Genomic DNA, 19296 nt, shown 5'->3' with positions numbered 1-19296 from the left:
TTTTAGTGACAGTACTTAAGTGCTCATATCTGAACTGAGACGCTGGGCTATGAATTCACCCACTTTTCCCCCTCGCGCTCTATAATAGCTCGCACAGGTGTACAGTAAAGGAAACTAATATTAGACTGAGCGATGGGCGTGCAGAGGAAATGTAAGATCCATGTTCTTGCAAAAAGCAGGTTTAATAATTGATCTTTGGAAAAATGATCAGATTTTTTTTTTTACCCTTGTTGCATGTCTCATTCAACTTTTACATCTTATTCTTTATTCCCAAGCACACATCTCACCCTATTTCTGACTATAGAAGCTTTTCTTTGGGACTTAATATCTCCCACACGCCAAACCCTCTCTTTAATATGCTGCACTGTGTCCTACAGTTTTGCTGCCATCTGCTGTCCATAACACCGACTTGTCTGTTAGTGTTAGAAAAAAAAATAAATAATAAAGCAATAAAGCAGAAAGACATGCATGACCACTGAGGAGATTGGTTCAGCAGTTTATTTGGAGTTTTATTAGAACATGTTTATAGTTCAGCCATATAACCCCCCCCTTAGGAAATGAAGGTCTAAAAAAAGAGCTTTAGCAAACCTTATAAAACAAGTCTGACATATAGGATACCAAGCTACTCTGAACGCTCATTGGTTGGGGAATGCAGTATGTTGGTGTGGTCACTGTGCTGTGCAGCATAGCAACGCAAACACATGGTCAGGGCAACACGTTGGTTTGGGTATAAAATGAAAGAATATGTTCATTTTTAGAATCAACCTTTAGATAATGATGGGTTGGTAACAAACAGCTGTAACAGTCTGCGTCTCCTAATGCTGCCTTAAAGCCAAAAAAGAACAAGAAAGAAAAAAGCTCTAACATTTAAATAATGTGTTATGAAAATGGTCTGAAGTCACTTTGTCGCTTCTTTCCTCTTAATAATGGCTTATCTATAGAGCTTAAAACCTGAGTATTTCCAAAAAGATAATTTCATAGAAAAATAAAATCTCACAGTATCCGTTAAGTCTGTTTTTTTTTTTTTTCAACAAGAGAACTATTAAAAAAATGAGAGCAAAAACTAAAGGATGTGCTATTTTGCCATCTTAGACGCACACTGAGTTTTATCCTAAGTTTAATCTTTGTAGATTTACAGTAAGGGGCCTTTTTTTCTTTCTTTTTTTGGCATGACTGAAACTACTTAACGGCTCGCCCACTTTTCCCCGTATTAGAGACCTCAGAGCAAAAAGGGTTTTCACAGTAAGAAAAATCAGCAGTTAGGATAAAGTGATTTATGTTACCAAGGCAACTGTACGTGGCACGATGGGCACAGCACTCACTAGAATCAAGATCGTGTTTTTGTTCTGACCCCACATACACAATATTATTAACAGTACTGGAAATATGCACACTGCATATGCATATTTTTGGCATTTTCTTTTCTGACTTCTGAAGATGGGTACAACACAGAGCTTCCTTATCCACACCGGAGCAGCTTAATACTAAACATTCATGTCTGAATAATCAGGTACAATATAGTCTGTATTTACTTTATGAGCCTTCACAAAAGCTATATATCACTTCTCACATGATTTCTCATCACACTATAATAAATAACATGTATGGGTATCTGTAGTGTTTAATATAGATATACTGCATATGTATATTATTCTATTTATTGTTACGTATTACAATATAGTAATACAAACTTGCTCCAGTTAGTACAGTATTTACAATAGGTTCTGTCATTTATTTCTGTACATATATTTACAGAATATAGATTTCACACCTGCTGTCCAAAAAGGGGATTTGCATGATCACAATCAGTGAAATGGAACAACGTTACAAGTCGAAAGCAAGTGACCACATAAGAGGATTTTGAACAAACACGTCACACAGTGTCCTCTTAGATCAGTTCGACGTGGCGCAGCGGAAAGAATGTGCTGTCTGTGACAGTTGCATTATTATTGCTCAGTGTCTTCATGAGGTATAAAGTGAACGTCTGTACAGTCTCTGTACAGTAGGGGATGATTAAGAGAGGGGAGGCTCGGCTAAAGTGGCAGAGATGCAGAGAGTCGAGGAAGTCATTCAGACAATACCTTGTTGTCCTGGAAACTAGAGATGTTCTGATGCCATTTTCTTTTCTTCCCGAGAACCTAGACTTGAGTATTGGCCTATTTCAAAGCACCCCTCTGATACGGGTGTGATTGAAAAGAATAACGTCCTTACCAATGTGAACGGCTTCAGTCTATACTACTAACCAAGTATGCACGTCATATGATTACAGCCATTGTTGTAGGGCTCAGTCTAATAAAGGAAAATCAATTTGAATTATACATTTGCGTTAGCTCTGCTTCTTCTCTGCTGAAGCGTGTTGAAGCTAACTTTAATTTTTAACATAAATCTTTTTCTGTTTCTGGGTTTATAGCAGTTAAAATCATCCTCACTCAAGTTATAAGTAACTGGCATTGACCCTCTTTCAAACAACACACTGCTGTTTGTGTCTCATTTTATCTGTGTGTAAGTTTCTGTTTTAGAGAGAAGACACAAAGTAAATGTTTTTGGTGGAGCTGATGGTATCAGATGGGTGCATTGACTAGCTTCCTCGCCAATATTGGTTACTGCATTATCCGTTAAATCAAAGGGCATCTGTTCCACCGGGTTGGTGCTGGAACATCTCTAGTGGTACTAGTGATTACAAGAGCAGCAAACATAAAAAAGGAGTGTATCATTTTTAAAATAGTTGACTCAACAGTAAAAGGTGACATAATTTTTTTTAGCATGTTGGTGCATTGACAGGCTAAAATAAGATTTTTGAACATTGAACACCTGCCAGAGGTCAGCTGTAAAAAGGCACAAAGAATATGACTTTATACTACTGCAGATATCAAAGTGACTATGAGGAGATGTTGGTACAAAACGAGTCAAAGTCTAACAGTGAGCGACCGACCGACTCAGCTACTTCTTGTTAAAAAGTAAAGAGAAAGGGTTTCTTCTTCTTCTTCTTCCTCCCTCCTGCCCTTCCCGCCTCCCGGGACTACCACCCTCCTCTTCGACCTGAGCCTCCCTTTGTTGGCTGGGTTGGAGCCAGGGGCCTGGCACCACCACAGCTCTGCGCCTGCCTGCTTCTGTGCCGACCAGGGAGAGGCCTGAGATGCTGGCAGCAGTCACGCTGCTGTCAGATTGGCTGCCTTCGGACTCCGACTCGTGGTCGCCCAGCTGCTCCACGGATGGCGTGGAGGTGAGGAAGGAGAAGGGATTTCTCTGTGACGTCTGATCGATCGCATCAACCCCAAAGAAAGGCCTCTCGACACCAATGCTCTGTGTGTCCTCATCATTTCTCCGGTCCATGTCCCGATGTGTGTCTCTGCTTTCCCCCCTGTCTTCATCCTGCTCCACCTCCTTCTCTCTCCTCAGCTCTCTGTGTTCTGCCATCATGCCCCAATTTCCGTCCTCCTCGACCTCCCAGTGAAGTTTAGGTGTGGGAAGTTTTTGGTTCGGACTTGGAATGGGAAGAAAAACGTCATCGTCACTCTCGTCTATCTCTAAACTGACTCTCTCCTGGAACTCCTCTCTCTCTTCTACCACCTTCTCCTCAGCTGCAGGTTCCTCCTGTTCCTGATTTTCCTCTTCCTCTTTCTCCTGCTCTGGCTCCTTGACCTCTGCCTCCCTCACGCTCTCCTCATTTCTACTTTTCCTCTCCCTTCTTTTGCTCCTCCCCCTCTCCCTTTCCCGTCCCCTCTCGGTCCCTTTTTCCGTCTCACTATCATCACTTCTCCTCAATGCGTCTCTGGGTAAACTCTGAGAGCCTCTTTTTTTACTCCTCGTCCTCCTGCTCCTCGTCCTTGCTCTTGCTTCCGGAGACATCTCCTCCAGCTCAGAGGTTGGGCTCCTTAATGCAGAGCGCCCTCCTCCACCCTCACCTGAGCCCCGTCTTCTCCTTCTCCTTACCGTCGCTCTCTCTCCCTCATGTCCATTTGAAGACCTGCTTCTCCTTTTCTGCTTGGAGCTGCGCCCCTTCCGCCCAGTGGAGTCTACTGCAGCCAAACCCTGCTCCTTGGGGTGACGCAGGGGGGAGGGGGAGGTGACTCTGTGCTCACGGCCTGGGCACATATATTAGAAAGAGAAGCAGGTGGAGAGAGGAGAAGAAAACAGACTGAATGAGCAGGTAAAATAAATCACATCTCTGACAGAGGGCTTTATATAATCTCTTATTACAGAGCCTACAATCCAGAAACTGATTGTTTTGATTTAGAGATTTTTTTTTTCATTAGGTACACTTGCGTAACAACAGCTGCTTTCCACTTCAGTGTAACATGCAGATAATGCATTTCTTTAAATAAGAAACCAATCTCCCAGTATCCTACATACATAACAGTGCTTTTCTCCTCATTAATAACACACTTACAAATAATAAGACTGGGGAGTCTACTCAGAGAAAGATCGGAGGGAACCAGAAAATCAGTGTAATATCACACATTTTTAAAAAATAGTTCTCTAGCTTAAAACCAAGACCTTCTTGTGCAGGAGGTTAGCAGTGGTGACTGAGGAGAGGAGTGTAGAGAGACAGAAAATGGGAGAACTAACAGGAACCATTACCAACCGCGTATTCTCTGTCCGTCCAATGACATAGAAGCAAGGCTCTCCTAGCTTGGAGTTGGTCATACATAGAGACAAACTGGAGAGCTCCACTGAGAGAGAGAGAGAGAGAGAAAAGGGAAGGAAAGGCAAGAAAGAAAAGGAGTAGAGTAGAAAGAAGTGTTAAGAATAGGAAATATGGAAACCCTCAAAGGCCAAATTCAGACGCAAAACTGATTAAAATGACCAAAGATGCAGGCGGGTTAGAAAAGAGGGAAACAGGAAAAAAGGAAGAGTAAAAAAGTATAATTTTTTTTTTTTTTTTTGTTAGCATCAGCCCCATGGAAATAAAGGAGAAAGGAGATAACACACCCAAGACAAATTCATTGCATGCCATTTTTATTCTCTTATATCCCCCCCCCCCTTTAAACACATGGTGGTAACAACACTCACAACACTATTCTTAAACCCTCCCACTGTTTCTCACCATAGTCGGGCACATAACCGTTTCCTCTCTTGAGCACCAGGTGGATGCGGTGACCTCCTCTGCGGATCTGCTCCACCGCCTGGCTGTGCGTCATCCCTGCTGTGCTGTCCCCGTTGATCTCCACCAGCTGATCACTGACCTGCGACATAAAAACACAACAACACCCACAGCATTACTTTATATATATATATATATACTGTATATATTGTGTCTGTTTTAACCTTAATGTGCTTCAATAACCTGTAATAAAGAAGACACATAACAGCAATTTCAAAAGTCGTTTTCCACAGCAGACAAAAACACTGTTACCCATGACAATAACATCTCCCAGGGTCCCAGCAGCCTCATCCATGACGGTGTGAAAGTTACTAGCATTTGCAATAACCAACAAAACTGAAGATATCCATTGGATTTTTTTAAGATCTGTCATATTCCCAAAGTTTGAAGTTAAGTGTCGTCTACTGTAATGCGATGACTTTCTGTACTTGAGGTGAATTAAAAGGAAACTTGTTCACAGCAATGCGAGCAGCTCTGTCAAGTCAAATGGTAACATTGCTAACATAGTATATAAGTACTAAATATATATATATAAGTACTCAATTCCAAATCAATTAGGAATTGATAGAATCTTTCATTGGGTTAACTGAGAAATGTGTACACTTCCTTATTATTTATGTACCACACACAGACCTGAGATAAAACACCTGCACATGTAGAATTTGTTGACATACGTCGTTTAGAGATGTTAGTATGATACTGTATGTTGCCCCTCACTCAGCACTTTAAGAAGTTACCTCAGTCACCTTCTCAAGGGTACCTCTGCAGTGCTAAGGAGGAGGCCTGGCCCCTCTCCAGATATCACTACAAGACTGTCAAAAATGTGGTGTTTTTAAATTTAACAAAGATTATTGCTTCTTTTCCCCCTTTGAACATTTGATTCGATTTGAGAGCTCCAATGAGGAATGATTATGAGAAAGACTGAAATTAAAATGATGTTTCTGTATGACATCTTAAAGCAAACAAGACAATTTAGCAACAAGAGCAATTAGTAGACCCTAATTATTGTTCTTAATGCCTGAAACTGCACCCGAGGTGTCAGACGTAGGGACATCACGCTTTTTTATATTTTCCATGGCGAAGATACATTTCACTGTAAAAAAGAAGCAGAATTAATGTTTTGTTTAAAGAAAAAAAAAAAAAACTTTTTGCTTAGAGGACAAAATTTAGCAAAGAAATAAGAGGTAACTCTTTGTCCAAATTGGCAATTAACAGAAGCAAAACCTAATTTAACTGTCAGGCTTAGCAAAAGCAACGCTGTAATTACAAGGTTTTTCAAAAACAACTGAATACAGATCAATTTCTTTGTGTTTAGAAATATATAAAACAAATGTCAGACTCTTAATCGATGACTCTCTGACTTTCAAGCATTATATTCAGCAACTTGTAAAGAAGCTAGAGTTGCGACTTTTTTTTAATTCCAGCAATATGTCTTGTTTTCTTTTGCTGCATAAGAAAGATTATGGTGATGTTTTATACATGCATGCATCTTCTCAGAGCCTACATTTGTTTGGATACTGTATATCATGGTGCGCAGAAGTTCATAACAAATCTTGGGGATCTGACTCATCATTGTATACTGTATGATCGAGTTGACTGGCCTGCATTGTCTCAGCGTAGACAAAATCATTTGCATGTCCTTATTTCTAGGGCTATAGTCACAAAACATATTCTTCTTATCTTTTCCCAAAATGCGTCTTGAAATGGGGAAAAGGTGTTTCAGGAACACTGCTCCTGTGGTCCGGGATCTCCTGCAGGATGATCTGTGTCTGGGGGATCGGGTCTCTTTAAATCTTCAGTATACTGAAGGCGTTAGAAGAAGATGCTGCTGGTTGTAGATGCTTTGAATAATCACTTCTCTGCTCTGTGACTCAAAATATGTTGATCTGTTTCTGTAATTGCTCTGTGTTTTATGTCTGTAACTTGTTTGTTGTGCTGCTGCCCCTCTTGGCCTGGACACTTTAGTAAATTAGATTCTTAATCTCAACGAGGTTCTCCTGGTTAAATAAAAAAAAATGAAATTCATTAAAGGCCTTTTGGAGGTTTTGCTTTGAAGGGTACAACTGCACAGTACAGATTAAAACACATTAAAGTGGAAGAGTATAAAGAGGATATGAATGAAGACAAACTGTGACATGCACACAGCAAACAAACACACCTGCATTTTGTGGCTCCGTGACGCCGGCCCCCCCTCCATCAGTCCCAGCACGTAGAGGCCCATGTTGTACTCGCTGCCACCTCGCAAGCTGAAGCCGAAGCCTGATGGGCCTCGATCCAAGTCCACGCTGTAATACCTCGAGTCACGCTGGGACACGAGAGCACAGAGGATAAGAAGGATAAGATGAGCGACAACAAAATCGTTTCAACTCAGTGATCATGAGACCCAAATGATTGATTATGATACACCTCTCACCTTTGGACGCGATCTCTGACCCTTTCTGCTTCTGTGAGTGGGGTCAAAGTCGTTGGTTTCTGAAAGGCTGGAAGAATCTGAAAAAAAACAAGAGGATCAAATTGGATTACAAACAAAGAATCAGGCTGTAGACTTGTTTGTGTTTCCTGAATACTTGTGTCTTTGCATACAGGTGCTGGGACGTGGGACAATGGTGAGGCGCAGAGTATTTCCCGCCCGCCGAAGGATCTGAGCGAGTTCTCGATGAGGCAGAGTCACCACCGAGCGTCCCTCCACCGCCTCTAATCGATCTCCAGGACGGATCTGACCACTCTTGGACGCCGGGCTGCCTCGCCGGACCGTCACAAACCGGTGCGGGAGTAGCGAAGCAGCTAAAAAGCAAACAGACAAATCAAAGAGTTATTATTACCTCAAACGGCCTTTTTCTTACTTATGAGTTAAGTAGTCCTGTAAAGTTCCAGTTGGAACACAACATCCCAAAAACTTTCCTTTTAACTGAATCAAGTGAGTAATAAGTGCGGTCAAATGTGGATACATTTAATAGCAGGATGATATATTTCACCTGTGTTTGCCAAAATTCCCAAAACAAGATGTAATTATGCTTTGGATCGTTTTTGGCACAGTTAACTTTATATATTACTTCCTACAGAAGCCCGACTCAACCTCCCCCACCACCACCACCACCCACTGTCACCTTGAAACACTCTCCTCCTCTTCCCCTTCATCTGCCCATCCATCAACCCATCTCTCCATCCGCTACCACGCGGGGAAATGTTATTTGCTGTTCAATGATTTGTCTTTCTCCTCGAGAAGTAACTGTCATGGAAGATGAGCTTTCCAGCACTTTTTTTTTTTTACTCTCAAGGACCTGTCAAACTTCCTGAAACCCCGGAGTGGAGACATCAACACTTCAGTTTTTACAGAGTCAGTTTGAATTGCTCAGCTCCTTTAGGATCCACATACTTGCAGTCTGTCTGCATTGCTATGCCACGAGCATACAAAACACCCGCAGCAAGTATTCTATTGTTTATGCTTGCACCACAAAATGTCTTCCTCCCCTGTTTTAGAAACACTTACTTGCAGCCTTCTCCCAGCTCCTACACTGCACTAAGTCATCATGTTTACCCCCCTAGAAGGGTCAAAGGGGACCCATGAGTATTTTTTGTGAGCTTAAAGTGACTTATTAGTTGAGGCCTGAGGCACTCCAAACAGCAACCTCCATCGTTGAAAAATGAAGCCAATGTGAAGGACAAAAAAAACTGCATTTCCTCTAGCGTCCACTTGAGGCTGGCTCGAAAAGCCCTGGGAATCTCATTATCACACATGTTAACATGCATATTCAGACAGAGACGGAAACATGTTAACAGCCTGGTTCAAAAGACATTTTCTGGTGGAAACATAATTTCTCTAGAGGTTAAAGCTGTGAATGAACAGAGGGAGAATCTGTTTGATTTCATTGAGGATAAGGCTTTTGCATAAACTTGCATAAATAGGGGTGTGGCTTATTGACTGACAGGTGGGCACATTTGCCTAGGAAGCTAAAGATCTCTCTCAACTGTACCTCATTGTCTGTTACTAGAAGACCAAAAGTTTGCCGGCATTCCCAGTAAAAGGGCGACGGCCGTGGTTCAACTTCCAAACGACTCTTCAGAAAACAATGGGAGATATCACTGAGACTAACGTCTGTTTTTATACAGTCAATTGGGAATGAACTGTAGGAAAGTAGTGGACTTTGGTTTCCTGGTTTCAAAAGAGAAGCAGATGCAGATCTTTCCTAAATCTGAACTCTTTTTTTGACTGCACTGTTCACAAAAAGAAGTCATGACCACCTGTCAGTTGATTTATTACCACAGTAAACATTTTTCTAACTTATTTTATTTCTAGCTTCAAGCTTACTCGAATACAACATAATGTTTCTTTTAAATTGATAAATAAAGTTGGGTATGCTTTAAGGCTTGACATATATCCTGTCAGTCAGGATAGAGGCGTTCAAACAGTGACAGTGCTTAACCCTCCTTTTTTCCAAATATCGTCACTTTTAGATACTAAAAAGAAGGAAATGGCGATGTGTTCCTAAACCAAATAGGTATGTTACTATGGCTACGCCCCCTTCTTTGATACAGTTTATTTGTGAGGTTGGACAGTGGGCCACATGTCTTGTTTATACAGTTTGACTTGTCGTCTGCACATGAAGATAATTTACAGGAGCCCTGGTCAGAGTCTGAAGTTCATGAGAAACAGTATCAAGCAGCCTAAAAATAAATTTGCCTTCATTAATCTCCAACTAAAAAGCTTCTTGTAGTTTTTAGCCGGACAGTCTGTCTCTGTCTGCTTAGACATCTAATTCCATCTTCTGTTTCTCCTTCTGTATCTTAGTAAACTCCCAATTGCTCCCAATCTGACCCCTCTTTCAGGGTATGCTATGCTCTGCTCTGCTTTGGGTGACAGCTGGCTCCTCTAGAGTCTCGCCGGTGGCCTTATGTAACCCATCAGGCAGCAGACACAGAAACAAGTTTCTTATTCAGCTGAGGCACAGAGTCATTCTACATCTTCGGGAGATAACAAAATACTTTTTTGAACTCTCTAATAAAGTGCCACGGCATGATTATTAACAGATTAAAAAATGTAATTGATGGAGGCGAGGAATATGCGATGTAATGTATGTCACACTGCCGTTAAAAGGCAGAGTGTATTTCCAGAGACACATCTCCAATGTAGGCCTAATCTGGGTGACCCAGGCAGAAGCGGCAATCAGGTCAAATCAAAGCCAAGGCAGCTTTGCAAATAGTCTTCTTAACATGCATAATACATCGCTCCGGCATCAGCAGTGGCTAAACACATGAATACGCATGCAAAAGCCATGCTCACAAAAACACACACACACACACACACACACACACACAGACACATGTACCAAACCACACACACAGTGACTCACACGCAGAGGGATTTGGACAGATGTACTCAGCCACACACACACACACACACACACACACACACACACACACAAACACACACACACACACACACACACACACACACACACGTAGCTTAAACCACACACAGATGAATCCAAATGGACTGCTTTATATTAGTGTCTTTTCCTCTGGCTCTGCATGTGCTCCTGTCCAGAGTAATCCCGCTGCGGTATGCCCTGCGGCCAGCCAGCCTGTAACACTGCAACGATCACTGCTCAGGAGTGAAAGCAGCCCCCCCTTCTAGCCGTCGTAAAAAAAAAAAAAAAAAAAATACCCCCCCCTCTGCAGTCCACATGCATCAGCCGGTGCAGACGCCCCCCCCAGCAGCCTGCTGATGCCTCGTACATGTCGGACACCGGAGAGGGAGAGAGAGCTGTTGATCTATAGCAGGATCATTCATGCAGGAGTGTGCCGATTGGTTAATGCTGAACTCAGCACTGCTGAAGGTATCTGTCAGTCATTCATGTTGCTGCATGTGAAGCTCAGAGATGAAACACAGATCTTTACCACGTTATCCCACCATGTCGTGTGCTCTGTTGAGCCTGCACAGATTTAAAATGTTAAAAAATTCTGTTCCTGTTGCTTTTGCTGCACAAATCATCCATGTAAGCAATATTTCGTCCAAATAACAGCAGCAGATTGATTTGACGCCCCCAAAACGTGTGAGTCTGTGGATCTAACTTTCGCTATGCAGAGTCAACAACACAAGCAAACTTCACAGAGTGCCTCACAGAATGACAACCTTTAGCTCATGCGTAAAGCTCAACAGCAAGAAACATTGCACCAAACCATTTCTCTTACTAAACATGAAAGAATAAGTGGAGCGAATAATTACGTTTAGACTCCTTCACAGTTCTCAAAGCAGACTGTAACCTCTCCAGCATGGCTGTTTGATTAGCATGCGCGGAAAAAACAAAAAAAAACAAAAAAAACTCCTTATGTTCTTCTCAGGCAGCTTGAAGGTGTTGAGATTCACGTGTCGGTCAATAGGAACTAAAACATAGGTCCCCTCTGTTGATCCTCTGCAAGGGAAACGTTCAGTGTAGCATTTCTCTTAAGCATTCAGAGAGCAATGGAGAGAGCGGGAGGTAGGTGGAAGGCAGACGTATGGAGGGAGGGAGCGATAGAGAGAGGAAGAGAGAGAGGAAGAGAGAAACAGGCAGGGAGAGTTTTAATCTTTTGAAAAAAAACAGACTGGATGCTTTTACTGCAGAGTAAAGGGGTGAGAGAAAGAGAGAGGGAGAGGGAGAGGGAGACGGGGGTGGGGGGGGCGGGAGCTTGTGAGGGAGAGTGAGAGAGTGATGAGAGGAGGAGAGAAAGAGAGAGATGTGAAGAGGAAATGATATAGGATAGAAATAGAGAGACAGAGGCGACTTCTTCCAGTGACACGACAGGAGTGATATGAAGGGGACAATGAGGAAGCAGAGGAGATGGAGAGTCTCCGGACCACTGAGACAGGTGCACCTACAACCTTAATTCCCCCCCCCCCCCCCCCCCCCTCCATGAAAAGAGAAACGTGTGCTCGCTCGGCCCATAACGCAAATTGAACTGCATCAAACTGGAACAGAGGGCAGCCAATACAAGACAAAGGCAGCGGAGAGCGGGTAATAACTCATGGGGATGCTGCGGTTAAATCTGTTATTCATAAGCACTGTGCTAAGAGTCAGTAAGGGCAGGATTTGTTCCTTTCCCAGACACCATAAACAAGCCTCAACCTCCTGTCAGGTCAGGGCGGATAAAGAAGCTTACAGTGACATACAAGTGATACTTTTAACAAAAGGTCATTTAGCTGGGGACACACAAGCCGACAATTAAATTAAAGGAGCACGCTAAGTGTAACACTTGTTAACTTGTTATTAAAACAAATAGGCTGACATTGGAGTAAATATGCATATTTTGCTTTATGGTAATTTAATGTCTCTTCAATAGAAAATGGTTGTCTTAGCTTAGCATTAAAACTTGTAACAGGGAGAAAAAAACTATCCTTTTTCTGTATGAGGACAAAACCTGAAAATAATTACAGCTCAATAGTTTAACACATAGTTCTTCTTTTGTCCAGTAAAAACAAAGTCTGGAAAAACAAACAAACAAGTTCTGTATTTCTGTTTAGCTAATAGTATTGAGACTGGAAACAGGGAGAAACAGCTAGCCCGGTTCTGTCAGGTAACTAACTGCAACAGATCCCTGACTTAGCACCTTCTTATCTTGTTTAATTTATGCAAAAACTCCTCATAAAAAGTCTAATTTTTTTTTTTTTTTTAAAGCACATTTGGCTTTTCTGGTTAGCTTTAGCATTAAGACTGGAAACAGTGAAAATGCTAGCCAGGTTCTCTCTGAAGGTAAAGCTCCCCTCTAAAAGCTTACTTATTTAAATCTTCATGTCAAATTTGTTCTAATCCTACAAAACCTAAAGCTTTACAACAACAATTTAGCTATTTCTGTTAAGCTTAGCCAAAGGAAACATAAGGAAACAGCTTGGTTAACTCCTAATTTAACAAATTGCTGGAAACCAAACTCACCGATAAATTAATAACATTTTGTTTGTCTGATTAATACGACAACTGAAGTGTTCAAATGCATGTTGAAGTTTTATTGATGGTATGAGCCAGACCTTTTTTTTTTTTCTGCTGGGGGTTGTGAGGTTTTTTTTTTGATGATGCATCATGACTCATCCAGTGGCATGAAGCCATTGTTACCACTTTTTAATCTGTAATTACTTAATGGTACGTTTGTCCACAAGGGCATCCAAATAAAACCTGTTTCCCTGGGCAAGACACCAGATGGTTCCATCGGGGGCCAGAAATGTCCAACTTCTAACACGTAATGCCCATCTAGGCCTCCTCAGATTAAATTATAAAAAAAAAAAAAAAAGATTTTCAGTTTTGAAAAGTACTTTTTCAGCACTTTACTTGATAAAGTTGTTGCGTAATTTGATTTGTGACAAAGCGACCCACCTTTTCCATTTTCCACATCCTGAGAGGCAATGACGAACCCAAAGCCCTCTCCAGGTTTTCTCCGCAGCTCCACATCAAACCCTCTGAGTGGCCGAGTTCGTTCAACACCCTGACTCTCTAGACCTGAATCAGGGACTGTGACACCGCCCGCCTCTTCCTCCAGGCCCGTGTTGATCCAGTCTTTGGGCTCCATGGTCAGGGTCACTGGAATCGACTCCAAGAAACTGGTGCTCTGGATCAGAGAGGATCTCATCTTGGCCGGGGAGGGTGGGGTGCTGAGAGACGTGCGGGGTACAGGCAGAGTGTCTGGGAGCACAGAGGAGTTTTCTGAACCAACAGGTGGAGGAGGGGGACGGAGGAGAGGCGGAGGGAGTCTTCTGATTGAGCCGGGGGAGACGGTTGAATGATAGATGCCTGATAATGAAACAGAGACAAACTGTGAGATCAATTTAGCTACAATAGATACCTGTTTGTCTGGAACAAAACTCTGACTTTTCAAAGATTGTGAGCAAATTTACCTCCTCTGTAGACCAACAAGATGACTTCTGCCTGCCTGGTGTGTTCATGAAGAATTGTTTGTACCTGTAAACCAACAAAAAAAACAAAAAACATGCAACAACAAAGACTCACTGAATAGTAGAAAGTAATGATTGTATATCCTGCATGGTCTGGGAATGCCCTCACAGTGGAGCTTGTCAAATGGAGTTTAAACACAGAAATAGGAATCAAATCAAAAAAATATTCTATTAGTTTTTGGAGTAACCTTTGGAAAAATGACAAAAAAAGTAGTTAAACTACTTGAATAACAATTGAATTAAAATGTAGTTCATATACCGTGACAAGGAGCTCACTCCTCCATACCATTATTCTATTCTGTCTTAAATGTATATTAAGCCCAAAATCTACTGATTTAATCAATCATCCGTATTTATAATTTTTTATAACTTTTTATTATAGTCTATCTTATCATATTTAAATGTATTTTTTATTTAATATTAACCCTTTTAAAATGGAGCCTCCGATCAAAATAATTTAGCATGATTGTACTTGTATCACAGGAGTGACAATAAACATCTTGAAACTTAGTCCTAACCCCACGGTAAGGAGGAAGGGGTGTTTTTCTGCGAGGAAAGATGAAAAATGTAATTATTACCCTAAAGTTTAGGATTGTTTCTTGGGTTTAAATTTTAATTTCTTTTGAAAAACTAGTTTTGTTGCTCAAGGCCAACAATACTTGTTCAAATGAACCATCTGACATGGTAAACAGTGGTTGAGATAAGCTGAACAAATCATGCTCCCAGGTGAAACAACTGTTTTTTATTCCACTGATCTCCCTCCCTTCTGCTCCCCCTCTACCTGTGAAAAGCTAAGGCTCTGAACATCTGCGCCGTTGATCTTGATAATAGCGTCCCCTGGCTGCAGGGAGTTGCACTGCTTCCTGTCCCAGACCCTCTTCACTATAGTCATCCTGCCTCCGGGGCCGCCGGCCGTCACGCTGAAGCCCAGCCCTTGATCTCCTTCACACTGGGCTAAGGCAACTGGAACCAGCTCCCCTCCGCTTAAACTGCCAACCCCACTGCCCATGCTCATCGCTCCGGGAGAGGACATGCTGCTCGGACTTGCAGTGGGGCTGGTGTTGCCATGGAAACCGTTGAAGCTGCGGTAGTGGGGGCTCTCAGGTGTGGGAGGAGGTCTGAGGTGCGAGGCGGTCTGCGGTCTGAAGACGTGGGCGTGAGCGCTCCGTGGGCCACCAGGGGAGGTCGAGGGCCTTCTCGGGGACTGAGGGAGGGGCAGGCGGGACCCTGACAGGGTGCAGGTGGACAGGTCGCTCTCGGACGACTTGGACGTGCCGTAACGCAGAGAATGTTGGGGCGTTGAGAGGGAGTTATTGTTGTGGTTACGGATCATTGAAGCCCTGATGAAAAGATGAAAAACAATGGAATGAGTTCAAATCAGAAGTGAATACAGATATTTTTAAGACTTTTTAACAGATATTCTGAGGCTGAAATGCTAAGGGATGAATCCATCTCACATTTCTTATTGTGTTCGACACAATTATTGACTCTTTATCAACTTGTTATGAAAATTTATGAATTGTATATATTGGAAGAAATTTGATATTTTGCTATAAATGACAAAAAGTTGCTAGATGAATAAACTTAAATGTGGTTATGTGCTTTTTTAACTAATGCATTTACACTCTATAAAGTGTCTTTGGACTGTTGTTTCCATTAAAGCTGAAAGCTGAAGTCATTGCCCTTTGGGAAATTGTAGTAAGGATTTATTTTTAATTTCTTCTTTTTTATCTTAAATACGACAATTCAAGCTTTAAGTTATACCCCAGAGGCATTTTCACTATAAATATTTAACAAGTAAAATGCCATCACAATAGAAAATTATAAATGACATAAATTATCACTGGGTAATTTCTATTTTTTCATTGAGTCACATCTGGATCTCATACAGTTGTTCATTTCTTCATTTGTTCATTTCATTGTATCGTGTTGAACCTCAAGATCAGGACAAAAACAACCTAAATTCAAAAATCCCAGGTAAACTTTCAGATTGTTTTTCTCTCAAAAAACTGGGAGATGTTTTGATGAAATATTCAAAAGTGGAGTTTTTACCTGTGTGAACCGATGGCTGAAACAACCTCACTGTCACTCTGGCTGGCAAGCGTAGGGTCGAACGACTGCAGCCTGGCTAACCCTCTGATGGAACGAGGGGGACGCATGGGGACGGAGGAGGCGGGGTTGCTCACACTGGAGCGTCTGTATGAGGGTGGTTGTCTGATCGCGAAAGACATGGCGTTTCCGTTAGCGTCCAAGGTCACACCTGGTTCCATGTAGCTCACGTCACTGTGGACCCCGTTGAAACTAAAGTGCTGGGGCTGGGGGCTGGGGGTCAGGCGGCGAGGTAGTTGGTGCAGAGGCTGAGGCTGGGTGGTGGTGGGTGGTAGGATGGAGTCTCCGCTGTCCAGTATCCGTGGCGGGGGTTGCTTGGGAATGCCGTCGTGGTTGTACAGCATGGGGTACCCTCTACTGACCTCGACATCCACTGTGTGACCCACAGGCACTGACTTGAGCATCTCTACCACCTCTTTGTGAGACACTCCCAGCACACAAACGTCATTAATGTACACGAGGATGTCCGCTGATAAACACAACAGAGACAGACAAAACTATTTATTATTCACTTCTCTTTTTTGATAATTAAAGCAAAAAAAGAGCCTGACCTAAATGAGATTTTTTGGATCATGTGAGGAGATTTTAGCTGGTTATGAAACAGACTGAAATTATAACTGAGACCTCTTAATGAGCTACACAAGCAAAAGAGAACATCGGGGGGAAGGGGATTATTTCTATATTGTTATTTTTAATGCCTTATTTATAATTATAATAAACTATAAATCAATTCTAGTGCAGCTGATTGTCTGCTCAGCTGTGATGATGTGATACATGTGCTATGGAAAGTGTGGAGATTATTGTAAACTATGGCGTTGGAGGGCGCTCTTTAGTTCAAATTAGGCGATGACACAACTTCTAAATCACAGCGAGCATTTGTTTTCTGTATTGTTTGAGCTGTACAAATGTCTATGAGGCTGACATATCCGTTATAGATCTGTATGGGTGAAAATAATATCTTCCATGAGTCAGGCTTTCAAAATCACCAATTTTGCAATTTTGTAGAAAACGTTCACATCTTCATTTGTGTTTGTTTCAACTCTTCTGGCCTTTTTCTGTGCGCCAGTGTGCAGATAAGTGTAGTTTGTAAATGAGACACAATCATGTGTTTTGTGTGGGCGTTGACTAATCCAACCAACAAATCCCTCTAAACCAGCCTATTAACAGATATGAACTAGATCAGTCCCTGCAGAGACAGCCTGTGGTGTATGGGCTTGATAGAGTGGTAATATCTGCATGCCCGGGTTTTTGTGCGTGAGTGCTGATGTGTACCGTTGCATATGCACACGTTATGATTACGAGCATGATTATGGCGTGCTAGCCCTGAGGATTAAGGACTGATTGTGATACACACTTGCTGTTGGATATCAGAAGATGACAGAAGTATAATCCCAAAGAGCGGAGATGGAGAAGTAGGGATAAGATGTTGAAACACACAGCTGATTCAAATGTTTTGCAAAATTTCCAAGTTAGAGCTCTCTCTCTCTGCAGCTATGGAAAGTCTTGTACTATTTCTTAGTAACTAATGTCTTTGTCCACTTCTTCTGCATTTAGCGGCAGTATATTTTACAGCATTACTTTTCAGAGAGTCTTTTCATGCAACAGTCCCCCTATAATTATTGCAAATGTACCTGTCTTGAGTGCTGAGGGTCCACTTGAGGTAACACTGTAGACCTGGAGGAACTCTCTCGGCCTGCTGCCTCCGACAATATTAAACCCGAACCCTCTGGAGCCCTTTGTCAGGTGTGTGTGCACAGGGAAACCCCTGAGCTCCGAGGGCTGGTCTGTAAACCCTAATTGTTACCAAAATATAAAGAGACAGGGTGAGATAGTGATGATGCTTACCTCTGAGGAAACGTCATAACAGCCTTTAAGTCTTAATATACCATCAGAGTTATAACACAAAAGGAGAGGAATGCCAACAGAATTTATGGTTTATGAGAGTTAAAGAGAAGAAAGAGAGAGTCCGAATACTGCATAATAGTCGCTAGATGGCTTTTAACAAATAAAGTTAAAAAGAAATAGACCAGCATACAATCTCTGAAGAGTTTTGTGGAATTACTGAATTAAACGCAGCATTCCTCACAGACTCTTTCCTTAAAATAAAACCCATAATCCAATAGATTTATCCAATTCTGTATCTTTTCCACTTAATTTGCTCTTAGTTGGCATCTCAAAACCATGGAAATTTTTTATTAAAAAAATCAAATTTGTACCTCAATTTTACTCTTTTTTTTTAGTTTTTAATTTTGTAAAAATAATTTCAAGTAGCAGAAATATTTAGAAAAAATTGTCCACTCTTGAATGCTAAAAATGTAGTTGAGATTCAATTTGTTCAAGATATTACAGCCATCATGTCTCCTGCAGGTACAACAGACCATAATGAAGATTATATCCCCTTCTGCTGGTGAGAGTAGTGTACTGCACTCTACTGAGAGGAGCTGGAGTCACAGCTCTCTAACAGATGGGTTTCAAAGAGTTTGCAATCAGCCATGTCATACAGACTTCAAAAACTAGATTATGTCCTTGTTCTTTTAACAGAGAATCATGTGACCAAATTATGAAATTAAGTTGCCGGTCACATGCTGTCCACGTGTCGACCCCGCCAGCCTCAGCAGTGAGTCTGGCTCTTTGCCAGCAGCTCCGAGCTTTAGGCCTTAATCACTTACATGTCTCTGTTCAGCTAAAAAGCTCATTCCATCTCATTTGACTCTAACAAGCTGCCTCTGTCTCTTACTTCCGTTCTTGACAAATATGTAGCTTCATTTAGGTCCTTCAACGGTTTAAATGTGTCACTAGTGTTGAAATAATTACATCCAGAGAGAGAGAGAGAGAGAGAGAAGTGAACAAAAAAAGAGGCTCACATTCATTTTTGTAGACGGTCTCCCGACTTGAAGCTCGAGCACTCTGCCAGCTGGTCCTCTTTGGGTTGCGTCTTGGAAACACAAAGGGGGAAAAGCGAATGAAAAGCCTTCCTCTTCAGAAACATAATAGTATTGGATATGACAGCATTGGAACTCAACACGCTCAGAATAGAGACGCCTGCCAGTGAAAGTCAAGACAACTTTGCATAAGAGAAGGAGAAGCTCTTATTTTTTTTTGGTTCAGAGCACGTTGGTTTATAAATTCGGGAACAACAGATTGACTGGTGATGTGGGACACT

General features: G+C 41.9%; 1 protein-coding gene across 1 annotated transcript in view; it reads right to left on the bottom strand.

The window, feature by feature from the left end:
* Positions 1-480: 480 nt before the first annotated feature.
* LOC109986882 (membrane-associated guanylate kinase, WW and PDZ domain-containing protein 3) overlaps positions 481-19296 on the bottom strand; it is a 48404-nt gene continuing 29588 nt past the window's right edge. Inside the window, exons 7-17 of the mRNA XM_065961573.1 lie at positions 18998-19068; positions 17765-17926; positions 16077-16602; positions 14806-15364; positions 13968-14031; positions 13450-13863; positions 7688-7888; positions 7518-7594; positions 7263-7409; positions 5048-5186; positions 481-4085 (exon numbers count right to left, since the gene is read on the bottom strand). Coding sequence (XP_065817645.1) covers positions 2941-4085; positions 5048-5186; positions 7263-7409; positions 7518-7594; positions 7688-7888; positions 13450-13863; positions 13968-14031; positions 14806-15364; positions 16077-16602; positions 17765-17926; positions 18998-19068 — 3505 coding nt within the window. The 3' untranslated portion in view covers positions 481-2940. The remainder of the gene's footprint in view (positions 4086-5047; positions 5187-7262; positions 7410-7517; positions 7595-7687; positions 7889-13449; positions 13864-13967; positions 14032-14805; positions 15365-16076; positions 16603-17764; positions 17927-18997; positions 19069-19296) is intronic.

Source organism: Labrus bergylta, chromosome 12 (genome assembly GCF_963930695.1).
Source record: "Labrus bergylta chromosome 12, fLabBer1.1, whole genome shotgun sequence".
Classification (NCBI taxonomy): Eukaryota; Metazoa; Chordata; class Actinopteri; order Labriformes; family Labridae; genus Labrus; species Labrus bergylta.
The sequence above is the reverse complement of the archived record's forward strand: the minus strand, read 5'-3'. Positions and strand labels throughout refer to the sequence as shown.